Source organism: Accipiter gentilis, chromosome 31 (assembly GCF_929443795.1).
Source record: "Accipiter gentilis chromosome 31, bAccGen1.1, whole genome shotgun sequence".
Lineage (NCBI taxonomy): Eukaryota > Metazoa > Chordata > Aves > Accipitriformes > Accipitridae > Astur > Astur gentilis.
The window spans coordinates 1,316,608-1,343,948 of NC_064910.1; the positions used below are offsets into that span (position 1 = coordinate 1,316,608).

Sequence of the window (27,341 nt, forward strand, 5' to 3'; positions counted from 1 at the left end):
TAGTGCGTATCCAGAGTGATTTTAATAGTTCAGCTTCCGATTCTTACACTGTCATATCTGACATAAAAAGACTGCAATTGATTTATTAGCTACAAATATAAATTATACCTGGATTTTCTTTTTTTTTCCTTAAGAATAAAAAAGTACCATGTGTTCAATCTTCCAAAGTTAGAATTGCAAGGGGAAAGATGATAATCATGTGAAAGCTGTCGATAGTACACAAAAAGATCATTTACATGCAACATGAAATGGCGAGTCATTAAAAATCAGACTCCTTCAAAGATGTTCAAATGATTGTCACTACCAATTGTACTAACACACCATTTGTCTTCAGAGCCCATGGAAACTGGCAAGTCTTCCTCTGTAACTTCACTCACATTCCCATTTTCATACACAGAGCTTCGCAGAAACCTTTAATGGTCAGAAGATTTTTTTTTTTTTCCCCCCACATACACCATTTTAGTCTATTTATTCTTTGACTTTTCCTTTCTGGTGAACTGCAAGCACTTGTTACTCCTCAGTTTGCTGGAGCCAGCAATTCGTCTCCTTTTCTTATGCCATGTAAATGGTTCAGGCACAACAACCAGATTTTGTCCTTTTCGCTGGCTTGTAGTCCGTAATGTCTACAGTCTGCGGTGGCCCCTCAGCTTTCTGCCGTACAATTATTGGGACTACCATCTCAAACACAGTTTCAAAGAGGTAGTCCACCTTGTATCCTGTTTTTGCACTGGTCTCAAAGCACATTTTCTCAGCTGCTGGAACATCCTTCTCATCCAGCATTTTGTATTTCAGTATCTTTTTATAGAGCGCAATTGCATCCTCTGCATGGACTTGTTTTCGCACCTTCGAGCCACAGCTGGCAACAGACTTCTCAGGTCTATTTTCATCCGGTGGTAAAGCACAGTCATCGGTGAGGTCAACTTTATTTCCAACAATAGCAAAAATGCAGTCAGCACTTGCACTGTCCGTCAGTGCCAAGAATCTTTCTTCCAGCTCTGTCAGGCTTTGGAGGCTGTTCACATCATACGTGAGGATCACAGCAGCTGCTCCTCTGCAGTACATAGACCCAAGGCCATGAAACTGCTCCCGTCCTGGCAAAGGTTTAAACACAACAAGAAGTTAGTGTGCTGGAAGCTACGTTATTAACTGAGTAAAAGAGTTTAAGGACTTTTAAGTCAATTTCACAAGGAGCAGTGAAGGTAAAAATGTGTTATTTGTAGCATTTTCAGGTTTTGCTTCTGCTTTTCCTTAAGAGTACAACAGTGCCACAGAACAGCTCAGCTCACTGCTTGCTCAATTTCAGAACAGGGAATCTGTAAGGACAAGTGAGCAAGCAAGCGTGACAACATTCACAGTTGCAGAAAGCAAAAAGTTCATTTTTTTATTAAACTGCATACTAGTTTATTGATGGCACTAGTATTGATCATACTAGTGTATTGATTAACAACTACCGTGCTTGCATCCACAGATGGCCCTTTCCACCCATTTAACCATTTATAAACAAAAAAATAAGTCCTACTGTTTTAAATTCTGCTAGAACTTACTACTTCTATAAATTCAGTGTACACTTTCAAGTACATCCAGTTCAGAAACCTGGATCAAAGTCAGTAATCCACTGCTCTCTAGGTTTTGAAGGATTTTGTAAGCAATTTAGCCCTATGCTACATGCCCACAGTTCTCAGGTACATTGGCTTGGCAGGAAGACTTGCTGTCTTTAATGCTGCCATATATAGCCTGTACTGATGTGCATCTGTCCCACCATAAGTACTCACTTTTTTTTTTTTGAGTATCAAACACGCACAATATAGAGAACCCTAACTACATTTTGAGAGTAATTTATCTTTTAAGTTGCCCTGACCATCACTCAATAACCAACAGTTAATAACAAAACATTTCCTCCTCCTCGTCATTCAGCGAGTATCTACCAGCACTTCTAGCTAAGCCTTAATGATCTCCTTCAGATTCATTTCTGGAAGACAAAATTGACTCTTCCTTAAGTTCTGGGAAGCAAACAATGTTCTTCAGTATTTGCGAAGGGACAAAGGGAAATGCAGCAGAAAACAGTGTTTTCCTCTCCTATCAAGCACGGTAACTTTACCCAAGTATCTGCTACATGTAGAATCTGCTGTAGTACATTCACTATACTCCCCAAAACTCGATCAAGAAAAAGATAAAACACACTAGATTTCAACCAGACATCAGAATCAGCCTTAGGTCACTACAGACAGAAGAGTGAATGAACAAAGGAAAAAAAAAAGGGAGGAAAAAAGCCAACTATGCTCTTCTGAACTCTTCTGGCTCTGAAGAATCATCATCATTTTTCAGCTCTTTTCATACAGTCCCTTTGCACAGAGCCTCCATTTGTAGAAAATCTGGAAGTGATCTGGTTACATTCATTTTCTGCACAAAAGCTACTGACCACCACGAGTTACAACATCACGAAATCCTTGTAAGTGACTGTGGAATAGGAAAGGCAGAAGAAATTCATACTGAAAAATACAAGTCAGCATATATTGGGAAAACACATCTGCACATGAACATGCACACTGTGAAAGTAACTTATTGCCTATCTCCATTTGGGAATAGAACTTAAAATAGATCTTTGAGTCACTGTAGTAAGTCCTTTCACAAACTTCAGAACTCTACTCCATGGTGGCCAGAAGAGGGAAAAAGCATTCATCATTATCAGTAAAACAAAACTGGAAAACGTCAAGCTAGAACATGAAATCCAAAGCTCACCACACCTTTAACACTAAGTGAAGTTCTGGTAACTGCCAGAGAAATAGATTTGAAAAGGTGCAGAGTAGACTATAAAGAGGTATAAAAGGAAGCTCAGAAAGAGGTATAAAAGGAATGGTAAGGATGCTCAGAAGCATGCACAACTTTTGCATGAGGAAAAATTGTGGGATCTCTCAGGTTGGTGAAGGATTGAAAGAAGGGTATAAACAGTTGTCTATAAATTCAGGCTTAATACTGAGAAAGTAACCCCAGAACAACTATTTACTCTTTCTCGTAACACAGAAAACAAGGATTTTGCATTAAAAAAATCACGCGTGTAGTTTAAATACTTTCCTGCACAGTGGATAATTGGCAATAAGTGTAATATGACATTGCTGAGGTCAAAAGTTCAATGAAGGGAGTTGAAAAAAAAGCATTAGGCAAAGTTTATGGAGAATTGCTTCTGTGCAATTTTGTATAACCTCCGATTTGTTTTCCCCCAGCAAAAGAAATTCTTTAACCGATGATCTAGTAGGTAGGAAAAAAAGAAGGGGAGAAAAAAAATAGATATGCCCTTGTTTAGGTATGTTGGGTAAGGGCAAGGGAGATTGGGATTTGGGGGGGGGGGGCAGTGCTTTTACACTTTTTCCTCCAATCTCATGTTGAAAGTTGTGCTTTGAGTTGCACTGCAACTAAGTCTTTAAAAGTCTCTGATTTTTCAGTAGAAGTTTGTGCTGTGACTTACTTTGTTTTCATACGAACCCTGATTATACTGTGGTCTGGAAACCACAATGGAACATATATCCTCCCCCGTTCTCCCACTTCAGATGCCTAAACCATAAAATCCAGCCCCCAGAATAATTTGCTACAGCAACTCAGTACTAGAACAATAATATTACTTGTTTTATGGAATTTGTATGTTAATCTAATCTTGCACAGCATAATATAAACCATGATACTTTTACACTCTAACTACAAACTGGCTACTTCTACAACTAATATACTGTTGAAAAGGGGAAAGAAACAGTAAGAAGAATTTACCTTGCATAAGGGATTAATTATGTCAGAGGAATTATGGATAGTCTGTCTCACTCACCCACACAGCACAATTTACATGCAGAAAAAGTGCATAATTTATTTTCGCAGTGCAGTTTCCTTGTCCAGACCACTTAAGGGCTGGAACAACTCTAGATGTGCAAAAAACCCCCAGAACTACACAAAGTATTTGAACTAATATCTCTGTCCCCAAGGTGTCAGGCAAAATACTATCGGACTTCACAGTGAAAAAACTTACTGCATGAGAACAACCACCCCCTTCTTATGGCCAGCTATTTCTTTCTCTGGATCCATCTGGTCCCACTTCAGCCATGTACATTTTTACATAATTAGCTAAATTAAACAGTAAACCCTGAATCCAAGAATTAAACAATTTCACCCTTTCCAAAAATAAAGGTAACAGGGAAGAGTGCCAGAACTATCAAATAATTTGCAATCAAACAAATTGCAAGAACTACCAAATCAACTAAAGGCACAACATTAGGGAAACTTCTTAATACCAAGTGACCAAAACTAATTTTCATTTTTCTTTTCATCTTTATATTTTTGCCGCCTTTACAGCAATTTGACAACCCTACAGCCATATCACTATGTGCGACACCATTAGCTTTTCAGAGGCTACTCAGTGAGGAGAGGAAGCCCTGTTGGAGACCCACTCAGCAGACCACTCAGAAGCGGTGCAGCCAACGAGTGTTTTCAAAGTCCTGTGATGGTCATCATAAACAAATCTAAGAATTTTGAGCCAAATGGACCTCGGTGCCATAAAGTTCATAGGAAACCCAAGGGAGAAAGAAGGGAAAAGTAGACCTTGCAAGAGGCCAGCCTGATAGATAAGCAAGGCCAGATTTAAAGCATGCTAAGACTTGAACTTCAGGCCTGAGGGTGCTGGTGGTATACCCAAAGTAGCCTGTGAAGTTGATGCTGACGTTTACAAGAGCAAGTGACTCCCTCCAGCTGGATTTGAATGCTCCTTACCTACCACCTCTTCAAAGGCTTTCACCCCAACTTCTTAAATAGCATAACTTCCCACACACGCACTCTTTCAAGAAATCCTCTACCAGAAGAGCAAGTTTTAAATCTGTCAGTGTTGAGCACGTACAAGAATGCAAAGGAGACTGTTACTTCAAGTCTCAAGGGAATGAAGCATCACAAATACTAAAGAGCTAAAACAGTCTTCCAGAAAGTACTGATAACAAGTACTGTTGTTACTCTGATATCACAGTCTGAGTAGGGTCCTAAATTCTGAGTTCCTAAAGTATGTAGCATGAAAAAGTACATGAAGGCAAGTGGTAGAAGCACGCTAACATTGCTATAAAAACGAACAAGAATACAAAATTGTCTAAAAAGTTTTCAATCCATAAACCAGGTATCTTCCAATGATATTCACTGTAATTTAAACAGGATTGTAATCTGAACAGTAGAGAGGAATTAACACAAACACAAGGTATCAGCTAGGTTTTGCCCTTCAAATTCTCCTTCTCCTTTGTAATAGTCTGAACTCGAGTGTACACAAACACAGAAAGGAACTGTGCCCTGAGGAAATAGCCAGAACAGGAAACAAAAGAGAAAGTATGACACCGCACAGAAATCAGTACAAGAAAGAAATGAGAGTTGAGGATTCAGCTGCAGTGGATGAAGGTTTAAAGGGTGACCCTGATGCTCTTGAGTTACCTCAGCAGGAACAGCCGCGTGATCACAGGAGCTGACAATGAAGGTCCCTTTTAAAAAGGGAACAGCACTTCCTTCTGTTTGCAGACACAGCAGTAAAGTCGTGACCCTTTAAAGGACATTAGGGAAAACAATTTTGCTAGGAACTGAGATTTCTGTTTGTGCACGTATACCGAGATATATACTGACTATCAAAGAACAATTAAGGTCCCTGAAGGTTTCAGAAAAATTCCCCTGCCCACATGTGAGTCAGGCTGTAAAGTTTTGACACTGATGAACTCAGAGTTCTTCACTACCTTGGTCAAGACTGATACTTATTCCTTCTAGGTGGCTTTATCACATTTCCCTTGAAGTCAGGAGGTTTAAGAACTGGACTGTGCCTGTGGTTACTTAGGGATAAAAATAAAGCTCTCCATCCCAAAGGATTAACATGGATGACATAAGTAGGAATTAGTGGAAACAAATGAGTCAGAAAGCACTGGAGAGCTCAACTTTTACATATCCAGGAGCTGTCTGAATATACAATTTCCTGATCCATTAGAAAAATCCCAACATTTGGGTTTCCTCCAAGACAAAATTCCCCATAGAATAACCCTCGGGGCAGGGGGCGGACGACCAACCAACCAAAAAAAAAAACCAACTCAGAACACCCAACCACCAAAACCATTAAGTTGAGCAACTAGAAAATTCATTTAAGCTCCACCTTCACCTAGTATTATACATTCACAATGCTACATTATAGAATATTCTTGCATATATTGAAGTTTCAGAATGCAACAGACCTCTAGTCCTACTAAAAATCAAGATGACATTTATTTTGTTTATACTCATTACTTAGATATGAATCAACATTCAAGGGGTGAACTGCGCCCTGTTTCAGGAGCTTCTATTTAAGTTTCTAGAATTAGATATGGATGTCTTGGCCAAAGCAGAACATAACATAAACATAGGAAAATACTGATCTTAATACCCAAAGGGCTTCACTTCCATGTTTTAAAGTAGAAAGAGCTACACATGGAAGAAGAAAATAACAGCCACATGGGTTAAGTGAACAATAAATAAAGGAAAATTTGTTAATAAGGCTCTCCAAAGGAAAAACACCAAAACCAGGCAGTCAAGAAAGTGGGCTCAATGTAACATATGATTGAGATAAGCTTACTCCATTTCTAAATGTAACTTACTCTCAATTGCCAAGTCAAGTATCTCTATCTCATAATACAAAAAGATTTAAAATGGCAAAAGAGACCATCTCTTCCCTTAAATCTATATGTTTTTTACTTAATGAACAAATACTTTGAGCTCTAAAGGAGTCTGAAATTCCAAAGACCGCACAAACATCCCTATTCTAAAACTGTGAATCAGTTCAGGCTTGCAAAGCTTCTTCTGCAAGGACTTGCACTGCTCCTTCAGTGTAAGCCAGAAAGCCACGTGAACAGGAACAATCATTTACTTCTCACTTCGGCAAAATGAGAAATCATGATCAAACTGAGTCCTGTCCTTTAATTATCGTACTAGAAATATCACCCCCTCACTAACAAATGTTTCACTTGGACACAAAAATCCATGGCTAGAAAGACCACATCTTATCCACTGCATAATCATTACCTATGAATTACTTAAATCCCCTTAGATCCAGTCTTAGAAAATGGAGGTTATTCAAAAACACTTTTACAATAAATAGAAACCATTAACACAACTTCAGTCAGAGATCACAAAATTCAAACGGAGGCAAATCCTAAATTCAAAGGAACCAACGATGTATTTGACCTGTCTGCCACATATGAGAAAGCCTTACAAACCATAAACCATGAAGCAGAAGATGCTTTCTAATACATTTAGCTCCATGACATTTGAATAAAAGGCAGGTCTCAAGAGTTCAGTGCACTGTTACACAGGAGGAATGTAATGTTATTTTCCTGAGCTGGAAGTAGCATTACATTATGTCACTATAGTCTAGTCCCCATTGAATTCACACACAGAAGTCTACAATCTGCTGGCAGATTATAGAATAGAATTCTATCAAATACTTAAACATTCAGTTCAATAGATCTGATTTTGTCTGAACAGCTTGATAAGCTACTTGAGAAAAATCCAACTAGGTATCTAACTGGAGGCAGAGAAAGGTTTTGATGAAACAGGAAATATCTTGGCACTATAATCCCAAATTTATGAGCTATGGTACCACAGTATGGCTTTTACCCTGAGAGATTAAGCTGCACCCTTCCGTGTAAATAAAATATTAAAGAGAGTTTTTAGGAAGCCTACTCAACTACCGTCAGTGACCCAGCAGTTCCTGGAATAAAACATATCCCAAAATGTATGTAACCTGTGTTATTAGGAAACCTAAATTTCGATACAAATCAAAAATGAGGAAAAATACACAGCGATGAATAACTGAAGGGCTGTTTGAAAGGACCAATTCTTAAACACAATTTTTTAAAAAAGAGCATAAATCTTATCTTTTCTCTTTGGAGGATAATCATTTGTCACCTTCAAAATTGTGCAGGAATATTTAACAGATATTAATATATTCTCCATTGAATAAGAGAAGAAGTGACAATAGTATTTGGGGAAAAAACTGGATGGGATGATTAGCATTACCAAGCATTAAGGCCTATTATTGGGCATTCCCTCTCCAGTGTAACATGGCAAGGGAAAAAGTAAAATTTGTCCTTTATTTCCATTCCTTCGAGTAACAAACCCAACATCTTTCAGGCATTTAAATTATCTTTTTACACTCTGCCAAGAGAGGACGAGTACGCCCTGGAAGGCTAGTCCATACCAGCAACTACCAGTGTGCATTAAGAAAAGCAACTTGCTCTTACTTTCCCCACTTTAGTTAAGGGCACTAAACAAATCATGTATTTCTACCCCCTACTACACTTCACCAAAAAAAGCAGACATGGAAACAGATATGGAAAGCAGGACAAAGATCTAAAAAAGAGTAAGTTTTTAAAGAGGATAAAGACAAACTGTAGGGAAAAAACCCACCCTGTAGCCTCTATAAAGTTTTGTTCTTTTTACTTGTTCTAACACAAAGGCAGCATATGAATTCAATTTTTTGAGTTGCAATCACCACCCATATGGCTGGGAAAGGAATCAACTCAGAATCTTTACAAAGAATCATCATCACTGGAAAATGGGTATGCTGGAAAGCATCTCAAATAAACAAAAAGTGGGCATTTACTTACTGGAAATGGAAATTTCAGTATACTCTATACCTAAGAATAGTAATAATGATATTCATGACAGGCTTCATGATACAGCCTTAACAAAGAAGGCTATATCCAGATTTCTTTTGCCTATTTCTTTCTCCTCCCCTTTAAATATACAACTAAACTAAAAATAACTGACACATCATTGATAAGGTTTGCAGGACATGTTTCAGCAGGGACCGTCAAATATGAAGGAGGTAAAAGATTTTGCCCTACAATTCTAGACACTTCACCTACCTTCTGAAAGATAAGCCTTCCCTTGAAAGGATTCATAACTTTGCCAATAGTAATGTTCTATATTTCTTTACAGATTCAGGTTTATTCCTAGTTTACAGCCTTTTCAAAAGGAAAGTCACCTCAACAGCCAGCTAAAATAAACGACAGCAGCAACTATTATTAATTTGCTGCTTCTTTTATGGTTTGCATCAGTAAAAAGTGCTCATAATTCTATTTTGGCTGTGTTTCCTTTTTTTCTTTTTTGCTACATACACCCAGATTGATTATAGCGCAACCCGTTCAAGACAGCCCTGACCAGGAGGGAAACAACGCCCTTTGTGCCGCTGTCCTTCCCGAGAACAGCTTTCCCTCGTCAAACTTGAACTATACCAATAGGTCAAGCAGTTTCAACCAACTCTTTAATCACTTAAAACACCAATTCAATTAACATTCCAAAAGTGATACTTTGGCACAATTCACATAAAACATTTCTTCCAGAGAGGTTCACTTAAATGGGCCTTTTATTGTTAGGACAAATAGCACGCTGAGAAGTTATGCAAGAATAATGTCAGCGTGGTGTACTGCACGTCACATGCCAAACTCTCTAAGACATGGTTAATGATCTACAGGATCATCTGAGCTTTATCTGAAGCTGTCTAACTTGTTGTGATACATTTTTCTTCAGCAAAAGGGCACACACAAAAACTTGTTTAATAAAAGTGGCAAAATAGAAAATAATGGGAGTTTTTGCTATTCGGTTCGTTTTATTTCATATCCTCCAACAAGGCTATCTTTCTAGTCACGTGCTGGTAGAAGCTCTAAAATAAATGTCTAGACACAACACTTTCCTGATGTGCTGAAGAAATGACTCAAAAGACATATAGCCTTAACTCACAGCACACCTTTAAAGAACCCACAACTGACATATGGGTAAAAATCTGCTGTGGCTTTTTGACAGTTACCAGTGCAATAGTTTATGGAGAAATGTGCTTTTAAGTAAAAGCTTCACTTTCTAAAGGCAGCTAAACTAAAAGCAGATGCTTAGCAGTTTACGCTGGTGCCAATCAATCCATTGTTACATCCTGAAGAGCATGCCAAGTCACAGAGGTATCCAAAAAAGCTGATTACTGCAGATGAAACCCTCTCACCCACACATCAACTACAATAAACACCCCTCAGTCATCTTGTCAAATCTGCTATTATTCAGTCATGAACTAGTTTAAATATTCCCAGAACTTTTTTTAATCCAGCCCTGAAGAGTAGTTTGTCCATTTTCATTCAGTAACTGGTAGTTAAGACTTCCGTTACTGGTTCCCAAAGACAGACTTGTTGATCACACTCAAGTGAACAGGAGATCAAGTTAGCATGGACAGAAGAGAAAAAAAAACAAAAGAAAAAAAATTCACAGAGCAAGGCCAGAGATCAAGTGTAATCCTCATTTGAGTCTGCTCTCCTGCGTAATAAAGATGATAGAATTTCACTCAGTCCTTGTCTTGTGACTGAGAAGGAATTTGTCTTATATAAAGCAGCCAAAGAAAGAGAAGTTAATATCCCACAAATTAGCTTGCTGTGTTTCAGCTTTCAGGCTCTGAATTTCGATAGACTTTCTCCTTCATGGAGGAGCCTCTTCAAAACACAAAAAAACACCCCAAAACCAAACCTAAAAAACTAGAACACCACCACGTTCTCCCCCCCCCCCCCAATACTCCCCCAAACCCAGAAAAACTCCACAGTCCTCCCTAAAAGGTATTCCTGTATGACTTAACCTCCTTCTTGTTAGGCCAGAGAAACCAACATTTTTTCATATTCAGGCTCTTTGCCTCTGGCAGATTCCTCTAAACCATCAACCATACCTGTAGCTCTTTTCTCCAATCCTTCCACATTATTCTATAACCAAGACTGTAAAAGAGTGTCACTGAAGCTATGAGGTTACTTAAATTCTTCACTACTTTTATCCCTCCCTATACTTGGCATGCTTCTCAGAACAGCTCACAGGCTCTGGGACACCACAAATTACCAAGAGCTGAGTTTGTCATCTACTACCAACTCAATGGACCTTGCAAAATACATATTGTTGCCCAAATGAATCTAGCTTAACCTGCTACCAGCACTCCATACCATTAATGTCTCTTCATTTGCAACCTTACACACTTGTTTAGTCTGCATATGTGTAGCTGCAATAATCTTTTTTATAAGAGAGACTTATAAACTGAGTGTCTTTGGACTAAATGCATATTCATGGTATATCACCTGCAATGTCTTCACCAGACAAAGGAGCTGCACAACACCTAGATAAAGGAGAAGAAATACTATCAGAGAAGACCCCTATTATCCCTATTAGACTTAGCCCATGAACTAGTTTCAGCTTTTCTGGGACAGAAGAGTACCTGCGATCTGTTCTGTTGCACAAATACAAAACTATTTTTCTTGCTGGCAAGAATAAACCAGAACTTACCATTCTGATAATGAAATTAAGCCCAAGCTTCTAAACTCACAAGAATTTTCATGTCAAAATCAAAGTTCCCATAGAAACATTGATTTTACTCCACCAATATATCCAAAGTTTTAAATTTAATCATATTATGCCTAGTAACACAAAGCATTACATACAAAAAAGCTCCTAACATACCACCTAGCATGTTTTTGCCAATAAAAACTTTGACTAGACCAAAAAAAAACCCAAACCAAAACACCCAAACAAACAACCAAAAAACCCAACCTATTTGTAGCTAAAGATCCCATTGCTGCCTCTACAATCCTGAATAACTTTTTCATTTAGCTATTCATTTACTTTTTTCAAACCACCCCTTTTATTTGGTTCTCTTGATGTACTGTGTTTATTTTTAAGAGAAGGAAATAACCCCAGAAGCTTCAAGCAGTTCATATATTTTCAGCTGTCTGGAAGGGTAGTGCCTCATAAAAGGTGAACAGAATTGACCTTAGCCCCACCAGTCCAGCAAGCTTATCTTGAGTGCATCTGCAACGCAAACTGAAAAAAACTACATTGGTATTTATCTATTTCCCTCTGAAACCTCACAGTTCTGTAGGAAGATATCTTATCTAAACACTGAAGCCTGGCAAAAGAAATGAGGGCATGCCAGATTTATGGGACATTATCATCCGATCCATGAGCAAATGCTCCACCAGAACTCCGGCTGAAATCTAGCATCAACACCATCTCTACTGAAAAGAAAACGTGGCAGTGTGCTTGAGAGTTAAATTTATGAAACTCCTGTATGGCTGTACTAAAATGAGAGCAGGAGTGCAAGGATTCATTTAGAAATTTAAATCTAAGTAAAATGTAAACATTGATGTAAAAATTCTTCTGAAGCTTTGTGTTTAAAAGACAATTTTAAACTGCTGCTTAAAAAGAAGTGGTCGTTTGACAAATGACCTTCTTAAGGAAAGATACGATTGGAAGCAAACCATGAGGGGGAAAGAAAAAAAACCCCAACCTTCAGATTTACTTTGGCAGAGTTCTGCAGGGACCAATAGCACTAAACACTTAACTGCAGCAGCAGAGCTTGACGGTCAAATGCTGCTCCTCAGCAGTGGGTAACAAAGAGGCCAGTAGCAGGACAGGGCTGTAAGACCACCTCGCCTGCGTGAGACGCTGGCTCCTGGGTTGTGCAAGAAGCCTTTCAGTTTTAACGCCCACTGGAATGCCAATCCATCTCCTCGAATAAAAAGTCCCTCATACAGAAAAGCAATTAATTTTCCACAGGATGAGTTCTAAAAGCAGCCGGTTTTTCTTTCTAGTACCTGAAAACCATCACTTTTCCCTTAAATTTACAACTTCTTTCCACAGGGGAACAGTCACTGCAGATGAGTCCGCTTCTCTACGCAGTGGCTAAGCAGAGGCTGTTACTGGGTCACTCGGAGTCACTCAGAAAGGAGATCTTCAGAGCCCACACTCCCTCCCCAAGCCAGCTCTTCAAACTGAGAAGCAGGTCCTTAGCTCAGGCAGGAATGCATGGCCAGGTGTATTTAGCACAGTTCGACCGGGGCTGGGAGGTCACTCCACACATACTGGATGTTTTAGATTGCTCAATAAGGAACAGGCAAGTTAACTTGGCTTCCAATTCACCCAAGCAAACATTGATACAGGTGTGTGATTTTAAAAAAAAAAAAACTCCAGAGATGGGTTGGGTTAATTGAGATTGCCCTCCTAAATGTCTCTCAATAAGTGCTCTGAAAAGCTACCACTCACCAGGCATTCCTGCCAGGTCTCAGCAAAGAGTCAGCAGGTCAGTGTCTGCCCACTCCCTCACACACACGAAATGCTTCCTGGTTTTACTCATTTTTATTCCTATTTTAAGTTTACTTAGGTTTTTCAACTCCCTCATTAGATAACTTTGCTTTTGACTTAGATATCTCTTTAGAACTTTCTTCTTTTTTTAAATCAAAACTCCCCATAGGACTTTTTGCAGAAGGGTAACTACATACGTACCAATTTTTAGCAGAAGGGTAACTACATACATACCAAGTTAATCAATACAACACACTATACCATTTTTTGAGTGAGGCAATACCATGAACTTAGTAAACATCTTAATTAAGGACAGTAACATTTTAAAGAAGAAAAATAGTTCATTGTTACTGATTGCAGATCCTCTTTGGATTAAGTTTTCTATCCAAATAAAATTAAATGGTCTAATCTATTAGAAACTTTATTGTTTTTTCATACTACCTCTTTAACCCCAAACACATCATATGTATTTCTGCCTCCCAGCTGTCAGTCTTCAAATCCTTTCTTCCCAAGTAGAGGAAACCAAACCACCAACATGCAGCTATAAACTTTTTTGCGTGCATGCACCCACCCAAGGAGAGTCATATGGTAACACAGTAAGTTAGCTTTCTCTTTCACAGACCCACAGGAGACCTTTGCTTACAAGAACATTAGCTATGGCAGTACCCATTTTCCATCAGCCCCACTTCAATGACACTTCTTCCCGTCCTGCCATCAGTACTCGGAAGCATTAGCAGCAGCGACGGGCACAGTGCTCTGCTTCGGGGCCGTCCCAAGGCACTGGGTAGAGGGTTTTAAGACACTGCAAAAAGCTCAGTCTTCAGACATTTTCAGGGATCTCCAGGGTGCTTTTACTGCAGCACCAGGGCACCAGAAGCAATAGCTTTTTAGCCTTTGGTACTCAGCCTGGAAGACTTTGCGGACAACCCGGTCACGCAACCCTGGGAGTGCAGCCTCCCTCCCTTCCCCACAGCCAGAGACCACCCTCTTCTCCCACAGCAGCAGCACGGCTTTGTTAGTACGGCACTAGAGCCCTGCAGTAGAGAGACAGACCCAAGCATATTGGCCGTGATTGCTTTTGGAGATAAAATTAATTAATAAGCCCATATGCAGGCAGTACCTCAAGCACTATTTCCATAACTCTTTTATCCTGCCAGTCCCTTCCAGGGTGATTAGGAGTAGATGTCAGGAAGAGGAGGACTAGAAATACTTCTAAATGACCTAGCTTTTACAAATCAGAAGTTAGTGCAAGAGAGCAACTGAATGCCAGTAGTCACCACTGTTCACCACCGGGGAGGGGGGAAGGCATCTACAAATCCCAACATTCATATTCTGAAAAACAGAGACCAGGTTTCACAAAAACACACTGGAGAGCTGGCAGGTTGTCATGTCAGAAGTGACTACCTGTGCCACATGCTTCAACAAAGAGAAATGATTCTTGCACATAATAACACACAGCTGTCTGAAATGCCTTAGGAAGCTGTGGTTATCAGATCAATAGCAGGCACCCACAGATGGTCTGCCCCAGCAGATAATATTTAACCTTAAATAAGAGGCACTAATCAACTATCTTCTGGTGAAATGGAACTCAGCTGTAGTAGATAACTATATGCTAGTTCCTGATTTGTAACACCAAGTATAACTTTAAACCAGCCTTCACTAGCAATTTGAAAAATATTTAAACCTTTCTAAATGGGTTGAAGTAAAAAAAGGCCATGGATCTTGCAAACTGAATGAAAAACCTACTTTTTTTTTTTTTTAAGAGAAACCCATATTAGTAACATGGGACATAAACCTAGGCCCACTCAATAGACCAATATTTTTATGATTTGTTTCAACATCAGTTCATTTATAGGCAGGTTCTCAACTAAGAACACATGCAATTCATTCACACATAATTTATCAAGAAAATTACAACTGCTTCTACTCTTTACCAACCACCACCAGTTTCTATTCAGCCAAAGTCATCTTTACTGGGTGCTTCTGGACAGTTGCTGTTTGTCAAAAGCAGGAGGAAGTTCTGATGACCCACTGGGCTGGCTGCCTTCAGCAAATACCCAAAGTGGAAAGCCATGCCAGACATACAGCTGCTGCCTGGGTTTTATGGGAACGTACTTAAAACTTGTTCACCTCATTCAGATCATTTTATCACAGGACACATAGCTTGTGTTTCCAGAACTTGCGCTGGCAAAGATGAACACATGGCTTTTACATTTCCAGGACTACTGCCCTTTAATTCCACTTCTGGCTTCTCAGCCTACACTCTTAAGAGCATATTTAGTATTCACTGTTTAGAGGCATGAATTTGAGGATTAAAGAAATGAAAACCACAAGACAGGCATGCTAAAAATCAATCTCATTAATATTCTCCAACCTGGCACAAAGGGAGTAGCACTAAAAACCGTAAACAACTCAGTTCTGAACTTTCTATACAGAATAAGCTACAAAGAGCAATGTGACCACTGTCCAGTGTCTACCCATTCAACCCTCATGCCATGAGGGGAAGCTGCTTACCAAAAGGGAACTGACTACAGGTTTGCATGCCTTACATCCTTTTCTTTCATAATTAAGGCAATGAGGCAGTATCTCTAGGTCACAAAGTGTTCTGCCACTCAAAAAGAGGATAGACACCAACTATTCCACTTCCACTGGGCTTCCAAGGCTTGAAGTAAAAAAAGACATTGAGCAGGACAATGTGGAAATGGCATCAAATGCTAAAACAGGAAAAGAAATAAGGGAAACAATAAGAATGCGATGCATACAGCTATCTGCTGTGGGAATAGAAGCTCATGTCCTAAAGACAGTCTGATAGGAGTGTTTGTTCCTCCTCATAAAAATAAGAAGTAATCATACTGGCAGTGGGTGGAGGAGCCGAGTGGTTTGAGCCATTTTCAGTTTCACAAAACTAGAGATTTACTTTTTAGATAAGCAATAGCCTGTATCGGGGGGTGGGGAGAGAATCACTCATACTATACCAGTGGGGTTTTTTTGTTTTGTTTTAAAAGATCTAAGTCTCACTTGCAGCAACCCACAAGATTTGATGATCCCTTTTATGAGGCTTGGAAGATGATAACTACATAGGGCTTTTTCTTTCATTTGTTTTTTAACTATAAACCACTACAGATTCCAGTCATTTCTCCCTATTCTGAATGAACCAAAATATTTGCTTTTTTTGAGAGTAAATGGAGAATGGAAACAAATAAACAAAAAAACCTCTAAAATATAACTGAGAGCCTTATTTCTAACTTCAACAATTAAGAAGAGAGCAACAACAGATTTGTACATCCAGATCACAGACCCACCCCACTACAAAGAACAGAAATTGAACTTCTGAGGACTTTCACAACATAAGGCATTAAACTGCATGAAGCTTCAGTCCCTTTGCTGAAGTAATCCGCACAACCAGAAAGGGAAGTTGGTGAGCCCAAACCCCTTGGGGAAAGAGAAGCAGGGAGCAGGAGCTCAGCTGAAGGTCATTGCAATCAGGGCACACCATCACAATGTATGTTTTTATACTGCTGTCATTAAGTGGAGTGGGAACATGAGCTTAAGCCAAAATCAAAGTTGGTTGACTCCACGTAGAGAAATTATTAACCAGCCAATGACCAGCATTGAGACATTTGTTTTAAAGCCTATTTCAATCTACCTAACTTTTGCTTCGCATTCTTCGTGAAGTATACTACACATTAATTTCTCTTGCCCCACTTCCCAAACTGTTTCTTCAGGGTTTCTAGTTAATGTATTCTTACAGGAAGAACATTTTCCTGAAGGTCTAACTAAGCCACCCTTCATTTTACAGATAATGATGTAAGGAAGAAAAAAATAAAATCTCAAGTATTTAAATATCTATGGTCAAATATTATACATGACTAAGAATTCCTAAGCAGTCATCAGCTACAGGATGCAAGACAAAAATGTCCTGCTATTTCAGCTGTACTGAAGACCATTCTTTTTAAACTAAGTATGTAAGAGCATTTGGATGGCTGGACAACACCTTTTCTCTGTATTTTGTAGAAATTTCCTGAAGTACAAAAAGAGCAGTTAGGAATATTAAAATCATGTAACAGATTAAAGAACAACTGTCAGTGGATCAACAGGAGAGGCTGATGGAACAGGGAAAAGTATCTACATCAGATGCTTAATCATTATTGAACAAAATTATTCCAATCTTAAATTCATGAACCTGCAGACCAGAAAAAAAGGGAAAAGGAGGTATTGTCTGTAGCTGAGGATATGATGAGTTATTTTCATGACAGAAAAAAGCAAAAGCAAAAAAAGAATTTGTGAAAGGGTAGAACAGAAAGAATCTGAAAGCAGAGAAGCTTTAACTCATAATAAGACGTTAGCCTGGTTGAGTATTCAAAGTTTTAAGCGTCTCTCCTCCTAGAGTCCTGTACATCAAGTTTCCAACATGCAACAAACTAGACTGAAATGTATTTTTGCTCTAATGGAATTGGTGAAAAGGCAAAAGCTCAAATACACATTTTCCTTTTTGCTTTATGTATAACACACTAATAAGTTCACACAGGTCTTTAGACTGTCAGCAGAGTTCTTCCATGAATGGCTCCTTGGTGGCACATGCAAAGCCAACTTCAATTCTAGTCTGCTTCCTAAGAGATGGACAGATATATCAGAAGATTCACAAACACATCTGGTGATCGATCTCCCTTTAGAAATGATGTTAAGAAGTTCTCTTCTAGATTTGTTTTTTTCCACGCCCATGTAGGTTAGTAGAATTAGGAAATCTTGTATGCTTATTGAGTACGTTGTCCTAAAGGATGTTATCCTGGATCTCCTGTGGTGAAGGACGGTAAACTTATGTTGAGAATTCACTGAAATTAAGAGCAGAAAAACCTCATTTCCCTTGACCCCCTCTGCTCTCAACTGTACCACTTGCATAAGCTAAGTTTAATCATCAAGTTCAAATCTCATTTCCTATGCATATCTTCAGGTACTGCATATGAAGTTATAGTTAATATGACAGGCACAGGAAAAGGAATTTATCACAAGGTTGATGCCTTTTGATCAAATCCCAGGATGTTCTACCCAGTGCTCACCTAGAAGAAAGCAAATTATTCAGACTTGGGAGAGAAAGTGTTTCTTTCTGTTCCGTAATTTTTAATGGCTCCAAAAGCATCCACCACAGACTCAGCATTTTTCTCGAGAGAGACCCAAACAAAGGTTACTTGTTTGGATGTTTTGCAATAGTACAGCATGACTCAGATGAGGAATTACTAAGTGTACCTTCAGTTCAGGCAGTTCAACACTGCCACAGGAGAAATCACTTGAAAGCTCACATGGCTAGTGGCTTCAACACAAGATAGTAATTGTAGTGAAGCAAACAACTCATCTGATATAAGATGCAACTGCACTGTGAAGTAAGGATACTTAAACTAGCCTATCAGGAGCAGCTCAGCCCAGGCACTGTGAAGCTGGCTACGTGTCTCCCTGGCTTTCATGTTTGTGCACTGCATTGTGCACGTAGGTGTGAGATGAAACAAGAGAAGTACTCACCATGCATGTGCACCCAAAGAAGTAATTGTAAAACCATACAGCTTGTAAAACCCATACTTGTACTTTAAGCACCCACTGTCACCTTCCTTCTGAAGGAAAGAGTAAAAGTTCATTGCAAAGTCAATAGAAAAAGACATCATGACCCAGATTGCCTAAGTTCAGGCACCTAAACATAAAATCCTGATTTTAAGTAGCTATTTGTTTTTCATAACAGAATGTGCCTGGTGCCCCAGAAATAACCAGAACTGAGTCAACATGAGTTTCTTTGTACACATTCATCTCTGTGTTACAGCTAATGAAGTTTTTTGCTCTTCTGTGCAACACTATTTACTTGGCTAGAGAGAGAACTACTGGGGAAAAAGGATCCCATTCCATCCCCATGTCTTCCCCCTCATGCTCACAAATTGTTGAAAGAGTGGTCATTTCTTAGACAGCTCAGGTATACATTTCACAAATACTAAAGTCAAACTGAAGAGTGCAACAGGGGATTAATAACTTGCATTCTTGCACAGAACAGCTATTTACGCCTTTGCACATACCCTACTAGGAGACCAGGTTTACTGAAGCGAATAATCCAGTTCTTGGACACCCGTCCAATATTTTCTACAATTTCTCCCACCTGCTCCTGATCCAGCAGGAAGATGAATTTCCATATGTCCGCAACTTTTGTCAGCAGCTTTCCATTGCATTTACATTGACTAACCACTTCTCTTGTACAAGAAAGGGAAGCATGAACATTTTCAGTATTGTCACAAAGCAGACAGGCAACACTTAAACTAACTTTTCAGCTGTCAAGACAATTTTGACAGAGGTATCTGGAAAATACACCTCTTCCTTCAGTAAGCAGGGAAGAAGGGATGCAATGCCACAGGCACAGTCTCTTCATTATGAAGATTCTCAGTATTGCTCCAACCTAGGATCTGGGGCTTTAAAACATGGGTTTGAGATAGACATATTCAGTCAATTCAAGGACTTTGTATCAGCCAAAGCCAAGAAGCAAAATTTTCACATAAAAACAAGAACACAGGCCATGCATCACAGACTAGACAAACATATATTCTTGTTTTCCCTTCCACCATCCACTCAGATGCACTTGAAAATGGTCAGTATTAAGCCCTCGCCCCCCTTTTACAATATGACTCTCAAACTCAGGCCTCACTCGAGGCTAAAATTGGAAAGCAAAGACAACCTCCTTTGTTATGGATGCTGAGGTGCTACTGAGGACTCCAAAGTTGCTCATGTTCATCAAGTTGCAATGCCATGGCATGACACTGGACAGCTTTCGCCAGGCACAGACCTCAGGTCACTGATACTATTCAGAGAGAGTCTCACTAAACTGTCAAGTGGTTTCCCCACTCAGGCTAGAACAGTGCAGTCACTTTGCATGCTATTATTAAATACCACATGCAAACCAGGGATTTAACATGGGGGTTGGAATACAGAAGTTACTGCAGAGGTTCATACACGACATTTATCTTGGCCTGCATCAAGTACTCACAACAAAGAGGCTTACCCTCCCCATTAGCTTGCCTCCCCAAGAGTCAGTACTAAAATAACACATCAGAAACAAAATTCCTCCTTCAATAAAGTGAGTTAGCCATAGCTGAATAAAAAAAGTGCGTTACTTTTGTCTCCTGTTTCTTTTTGATATGTATTTTTCACAAGTGCCTCTAACAAGGTATTCCCATATTTTTCTTCATTTGCATACAAAAGCACTTTCTTTGAGCAGCAGCGAATTCACTACCTTTGACTTTACTTGTGTATCATTGTATTTTTAAGTTGTGGGACATGGAAAATGGAACTTCCTCCAGGTCTTTCTCCAGAAAATTCATTATTTCTTCATATTTTTAATCACTTCCCAAGTTATTCTGCTCTTTTCAGGAAACATTCATTGCAGAAAAAAGTAATCTGGTGCACTGTTTCATAACAACAAAACCATGCTTCCACGGATGGTCTAAAGCTAAACCTTTATTCCTGCCTCTCAACCTGCTTCAGAGGCTTTAGATACACAGCTCACCGACAGTGAACTCTTTTCAGGGGTTTTCACCATGTACACAAGATAATTTTCTCAGCAGCTAGCCACACTGTCCCTTTGAACCTCTGTTCTTATGATTTGCTTTTGAAGATGTGGGGACTGTAATCGTACACAGTAATCCCAGGAAAGCCACCCTATCTATTTGCGTATGAGTCAGTGGTCCTCAGCTGTCATTGTTTTACATGCAACAATCACGAACAACTGATAAGCGAGGCCAACATCATATTCTGCAGGATAATATTCCCAAAGGCAAAAAGCAGCCAGCCCCCGAGCCGTGACTCACCAGCAACAAACTTAAGGCATTTTATTCTCCATAATTTCCATTTTGTATCTTAAGTTCCCACCTCCTGAGCACAGGCACATGCTCAGCAGCCTTCCCCACTAAGTGATCCCTGATGCCCAAGGCACTTTTTGAGGTGATACCCCCTAAACCCTTCCAACAAGCAACCTCCTCAATTAAAGACACCTCATCACACATTCAGCAACACCCAACCCCAACTGTCACCATTTCATGGGTTCAGAAAGGCTTTCCCATGTGCCTCAGAGTCCCCTTTGGCTTTGACTAACCTACCTAACCATCTCATCCATAGCTGCTTCTCCCCTCTTGTAATCCTCTACTTCCAAAAGTCAAAACCAGCAGAGTATCAAACAGAGTAGCTACTATCAGTCTTCGCTTGTGAGGAAAATACGCCACTTAATCCTACTCTTTCTTTCTTCTGCTTCACTGTGCTGGAGGACCATACTTCCTCCCTACCTACAGCCAATTTGTATATTGTTCACCACGCAGGGGAACGTTTGCTCCAGGGAGACCAGCCTACCCGGCCTGATCTCATACTCCAAGGACACAGTCACACCCCATCCCAGGCTTCCCCCGAGAACTTCGTTGGGTCACCCTCTTTCCAGAAGAAAAACATGTGCAGAAGGAAGCATACATCAACACAGATAAATTTTGAAAAACAAAAAACCCAACAAACCTCAAAGGCTAACTAAGCAAGGGAGGAACTTAACACTTTTACCAGCTAAACACTCACAGCTAGCCAGAGAAAGCTCAGCACAGGCAGCTGCCTGCGCTGCTGCCAATGAAACACTGATGACCAGAGATCAGAAATTGTGAGCAATTCATGCCCACCAGCACCGATCAATCAGACATCAGCAAACCAGTCACAAGAGAGGTAAGCATTTGTTACGCAGATACACTGCAGTTGACCCGAGCCACAGAAAAGCCTTTTCCAGGCCATGTTTATCTCCTTTGTCCCTACTAGCTCCGACAAGTGAAAAGTCACAAAAAAAAATCTGCAGGTGCAAAATAAAGGGGTGGAGGATGTAAAAATATGAACTGATAACTGACTATTCACAGAAGAAAAAAGTCAAATCAGTTCTTGCATGCAGATAGCTAGCTCAAGATGAGAGGAAGGAAAAGGAGGGAAGTTTGCCTTCCCAGTTAACCGTTATGTTTCCTCACTGTAATTGCCGCATGACTATCTGTTGGCAAGTCCAAAACCCAGCCTTTTTCTTAAAATGCAATTACAGGATCACAAAGTGAACTTTACAAAATACTTATCATTAACTTACCAGATGGCTGCTCTAACACTAAGCCAGCAATACAGGGGACATGACCACTAATAATTAAGAAACCTTGCTGCTGGGGGGAACCACTTCAGTCAGATGTACAAATGTCAGCTTAGAGAGACTAAAAATCTAACGTACAAACAAGTTTTTCCTTTTCAAATATGAAAGCATCAGAAAATAGGCCTGAATACCCAAAAGACTCCCACAACGTTGTTAGCTGCAGCCACCACGCATTAGTATTCAGGTTTAAAGGTGAAGCAGGACCAAGACCCTCAGAATTTCAGGATGTGTTTGCACTGCCCAAGATAAAAGGCTACGTGCTAGCTCAGAGCTGCATGCCATCAACACCCAGTAGGAAGTTTTTGATTTACTCCACAGTTGCTCTCAGCACTGCCCAGAAGATATAGATAGATATACACACACATTCACATATATATAGCTTTGACAGGATGAGCCTCCAACCTCCAGTCCTTTCATGTGAGAAAGTTCTTCTGGCTGATGCTGTTGCTTACCTTCCTTGGTTCAGAAAAATACTACTTCAAACATACTACTACGAAGGTCTCCAAGCACACACTCAAACGCTTTAGAGACTAGGCCTCTATCCAGCGGACTAGTCCTTTAAAACATGCTAAAAGCTCAGTGTCTCTCCTTTTTGTATAGTTTATGTACTTTCTTTTTTTAATTCCTTTGAATTAACTGACCCAAACAGAGAACAAGCAAATATAATTTGTAGCATCAGAATATAAGGAGTAAATAAATAATTCTCTGCACCAAGAACACAACAGCAGCCATGCTGGGTCAGACACGAGACCATCTATCCAAGCATCTGACAACAGAGAAACAGTCAAAAGCAGATGGCTAGGAAAAAAAGAGCATAAAAACATGGCAAGCATATGATATTTCTCCCAAGTATTCTTCCATCTGTGGCTTATTTGCTTCCTTGAGTTGAATGCAATTTCCAAATAACTTCTCTCATAATCACCAGATTGGAAAACTGGAAATGGTGAGTTATTTGCTGTGAGCATTTACATAAAAAATAATCAAGTCTGACAACTTCTGCACACCCATTTTACAAGACTTGCGGATAAGAATATGAAAGATTTAGACTAGACTAAGCAGCTGATTTTTCCAAGACAGGAGGGGTGTGAATGTACAGCCAAGAGAAGAGTCCTCCCTGGAGTAACTGATTTACATTTCAGACCTAGCTTGGTAGAACAGGTCAGGTGTGCACTTCTGTGATTTACCAGGTGATAACAACAGAGAAACATACATTTTAAGCACTTTGGCAAGCAAATTTAATTCTTCCTGGGAAAAATTTGAGATTTTTCTGAATAACAGATTGAGAGATAATGCAAGGTCAACAGAGTGATGAGTAAAAGTATTTTAAGTAATTCAGAAGATCGGCAATTAAACTGATGTAGTACTAATATCAACGCATACTTAACTTTTGGTCCATCACTGCTACTGCAAATATACTCATCAGCCACTTAAGTCTAATCTTGTAAAAACAAAACTCTGTATTACAGGAACGAAGCTTCAGTGTATCAAGGTTTACATTGTTACAGCCAACCGCCTAACCATTGAAACTGAACTGAAAGTAAAATATAGGGGACTTCTCTGGAGGTAACAGTCCCCAAAATAATGCTGATAAGCACAACAAAAATAAACATACATTTACAGATTAAATATATGAAGTAAGAAAATTAAAAAAGGACATGCATTCCAGTTACCCTTGTATAGTTGTGTACTTTACTAGAGTACTGACCTCGTGTAGTTGTTACTACCAAGCATCCCCTCATTTTCTAGGCCAAATCTTCCATATTTCTACATTGTACATTGTGTAAAGTACTACTGGGGTATTAAGACAGTCATCTTGAGTTGGCACTCAGTATTTAGGTAGGTAAGATGGGTGCAAACGTTGAACTGTACTTTTGTCATATTGTGCTAAAGAATTTTTAATCTCCTGGATGATCTTTTCTTTCTGGATTCCCCTATGTATCTACGCACGCACAGTTAGAGAAAAGAGCGTATCTGTATTTGATGACCTTGTAACTGCTTCACAAGAATTCAGTGGTAAGCAATGCCAGGTTAATAAACAGACCAAAGAGCTAAATTTTAAACTCCTCCATACTACAATAATTCTAAGCTTACTTGGTACCCACCTGGTAGAGGTAAGACAGTGACACCATAGAGAGATAAGAGCCACAGACCAAGGACTGCAGATGTGGCCAGCAAAAGTGTAAGGTCCGCACAAAAAAGAAAAAAACAACCAAACAACACAGACTTTTGAATCCCCTTGTTGACTTAGCATCAGAGTTGCAGTGTCTACAAGGTCCCTTCCTCCTTCACCAGGACAGGAGAAAACATTTACATGCCCTGGGAGCTGCTACTTCTTAAGAGATTAATGACAGCTGTTAATAAACCAGAGCCCACAGGCCCCAACACAGTCTAGCCCAGTCTTGGCAACTTCCATTGTTCTGCAGGAGCGCAAGTCAACAGGGAGATGGTGCAAGAGTCTGTACCTGACTCTGAAAGGCAAGGGAGAGGACACTGGGCTCGATGCTAATTCTGATGACAGAGGAGAATGAGGAAGACGTGTTATGCCACCCTCAGTACAATACAACAACACTCTTCAACTGGTGCTCTGCAAATACAGCTCCAGCAATCCTGCTACAGGAGTCCCGCCGAGGCTCAGGAAGCAGCAGGAGCTTCTACTGCCATGCTAAGCAGGCACCAGCATCAGCAATGGCCCCGCTCCAGGGTGCGGGGGGGAACTCTGGCCACCAGAAAGGCAACCAGCTCTGAATGCTTGCATTGTCCCAGACAGGTATCACCTGGGTGCTTCACCTGGCACAGGGAGAACCACCTGTGGAGCTTTCCAGATCCCACATAAAGCTGGAACCTGAATCCTCAGCTAACACTGAATAAAATATTGCAATAAGTATAAACAACTGAAAAAGGGGCTCTAAAAGCAGAAGACAAAGCCTGGGAGGAACTTATTTTACAATATAGGATTTAAAAAAAAAGGCAGAATGGTGTAAGGGAAATTACCAAAGAACAATCTCGCCTAGATAACTCTTCTGTTGAAATAAAGCCCACTGCTAATCACCCACATGGGTCTGGCTTACTAGAAACAAGCAACAGTTGCCCGCAAGAGACTCCTCACAGTAAAACATGTCAGTTCTAAAACTGAAGTAGAGTTTTTTAAAAGATACTGCAAAGGACATAAAAAGTGTATTTAAAACAGAGCTACTGCTAGTGAGCTTTCATCATAGTAATAGATTAAGAAATGCAAGAGGCAAAAGCTCTTAAACACCTCCTCCCCCCCTCCAAAAAGTGTTTCTGCGTAACTTCTCGGCAGTTTCATTCCCCCCCTTCCTCCTTCTCAAGTCCTGATGCAGGAAAAGCCATTTTGGACTAGATTGTGACATGAAGTGACACAGCAAACGAACTTCCCTCCCAAACGTCACCCAGAGGAAACTGGAATATTGCACGATGCTGCAGCTCCCCAAGTTTCACGAGAAAATATAATCTGCATTCTTCATATTGACACTAACAAATTTTAACAAAATTCAGCGAAACGTGAAAACAAGAAAAACATTGAACAAGACCTTTCTTCCACAAGCAACTTAAGACGCAAGAATGTTCGTAGACCTCATTTTTGAGGGTAGTCTGACCCTCTACATGACGGAGCGGAGCTTCCTGACCTAATAAGCGAGAGCAAGATATTCATATGACCAAGACCACAAAGCACTTCTCCAGTCCGTGCCCTGCCAAGACTCCAAACCACAACCCGCGCTCCCTCCTGCACTCCAGCGATGCTGCCTGCTGCAACACAGCGGGCCAGACCACCCCTCGCTGCTACCCCAGGCAGAAACTGCCTGCAGCCCCTGCTCTCCGTGCGCTAAATCCTGATGTGCAGGCTCTTACTGCTGCGGCGAGAGCGGGAGCCACGTCCGAGCGGTTGGCAGGCGTCGTGCCTTTGGAAGTCCGAGCTTGACACCGGCGGATACCAGTTGGACATTTAAAAGCAGGCAGCGAGAAGTGATGAACAGGAGCTGTGACCTCTCTAACTCCTGCCTGAATTCGCAGCCAGTAGCCACCTCCTCGGGCAAAAGAAAGCAAGCGGGCATCTGTCTTTTCCGTACACCCACGTTTTGCAAAGCAGGTCCCCAGATGCTAGAGATCAGCAGCGGTAAGGCCCCTTTTGGCCCGTCAAAAACGTGTTTCTTCTCAGACTTTGCAGCAGTACCGAAGTCAGGCGCTAAGCGCCCGCCCGTGTCCCGTCCCCCTCCCCGGCCCCGCCGGGGCAGAGCGGGCTTCACCTCGGCATCTCCCGGAGAGGCGAAGCTCTCCCGACCGAGGCCACCCGACCGCAGTCCGTCCCGTCAGCAGCCTTTACGCTAGGGCCGGGCCAAAAACTGGGGAAAAGAAAAAAAAACACGCCGAGCGACCGAACGGCGGACGGTGCCGGCGGGCAGCCCCAGACGCCGGAGGGGCAGGCGCCGCTCCCGCCGCAGCCAGAGGAGACCCCCCCACCCCCGGCGAACACCCGGCAAGTTTCTGGGAGGCCCTTTCCGCCGGGAACCCGCGGGGCCGGACACCCCCCCTCCCCCTCCCCGGGCCGGAGGGGGCCGCGCCGCGCCGGGGGTCTCACCCGCCGTGTCCCAGATGGAGATGTTGTAGGGCCCCCACTGCTTGAGGTAGAAGGCGCCGCCGACCGTGCTGACCGTCTCCTGGAAGCGCCTCTCCATGTAGCGGTGCAGCAGGGAGGTCTTGCCCACGTTCATGTCCCCCAGCAGCACCACCTTCCCGTCCGGCTTCTTCATCGCGGCCCGTCCTGCCGGCTCCCGCCCGCCCGCCGGCCCGCTCCGCCCGGCGGAGCCCCGGAAGCGGCGGGAGGGAGGAGGGCGGCCCTCCGCCCTCCGCCGGCAGCGCAAACTTCGGGGGCTCGGCCGCCACCCGGCCCCGGCCCCGGCTCCTCCTACGCCCGGCCCGGCCCCGCTCCTGCCCCCGCCCTCCGCCGGCGCCAGGGGGAGGGGACGCGGGCGGGAAGGCGGCCGGAGCGCCGCGACCCCCCCCTCTCCACACCCACCCCCGG

At 41.3% G+C, this 27,341-nt stretch overlaps 1 protein-coding gene across 1 annotated transcript; it reads right to left on the bottom strand.

Annotated features, from left to right (window-relative positions):
• Nucleotides 1-27,189, bottom strand: RAB20 (RAB20, member RAS oncogene family). The gene is made up of 2 exons (XM_049834323.1): nt 26,898-27,189; nt 1-1,091 (listed from the first exon to the last, which is right to left on the bottom strand). The coding sequence occupies exons 1-2, from the start codon at nt 27,067-27,069 to the stop codon at nt 571-573; spliced, it is 693 nt and encodes a 230-aa protein (XP_049690280.1). The 5' UTR covers nt 27,070-27,189; the 3' UTR covers nt 1-570.
• Between the last annotated feature and the right edge of the window lie 152 nt (nt 27,190-27,341).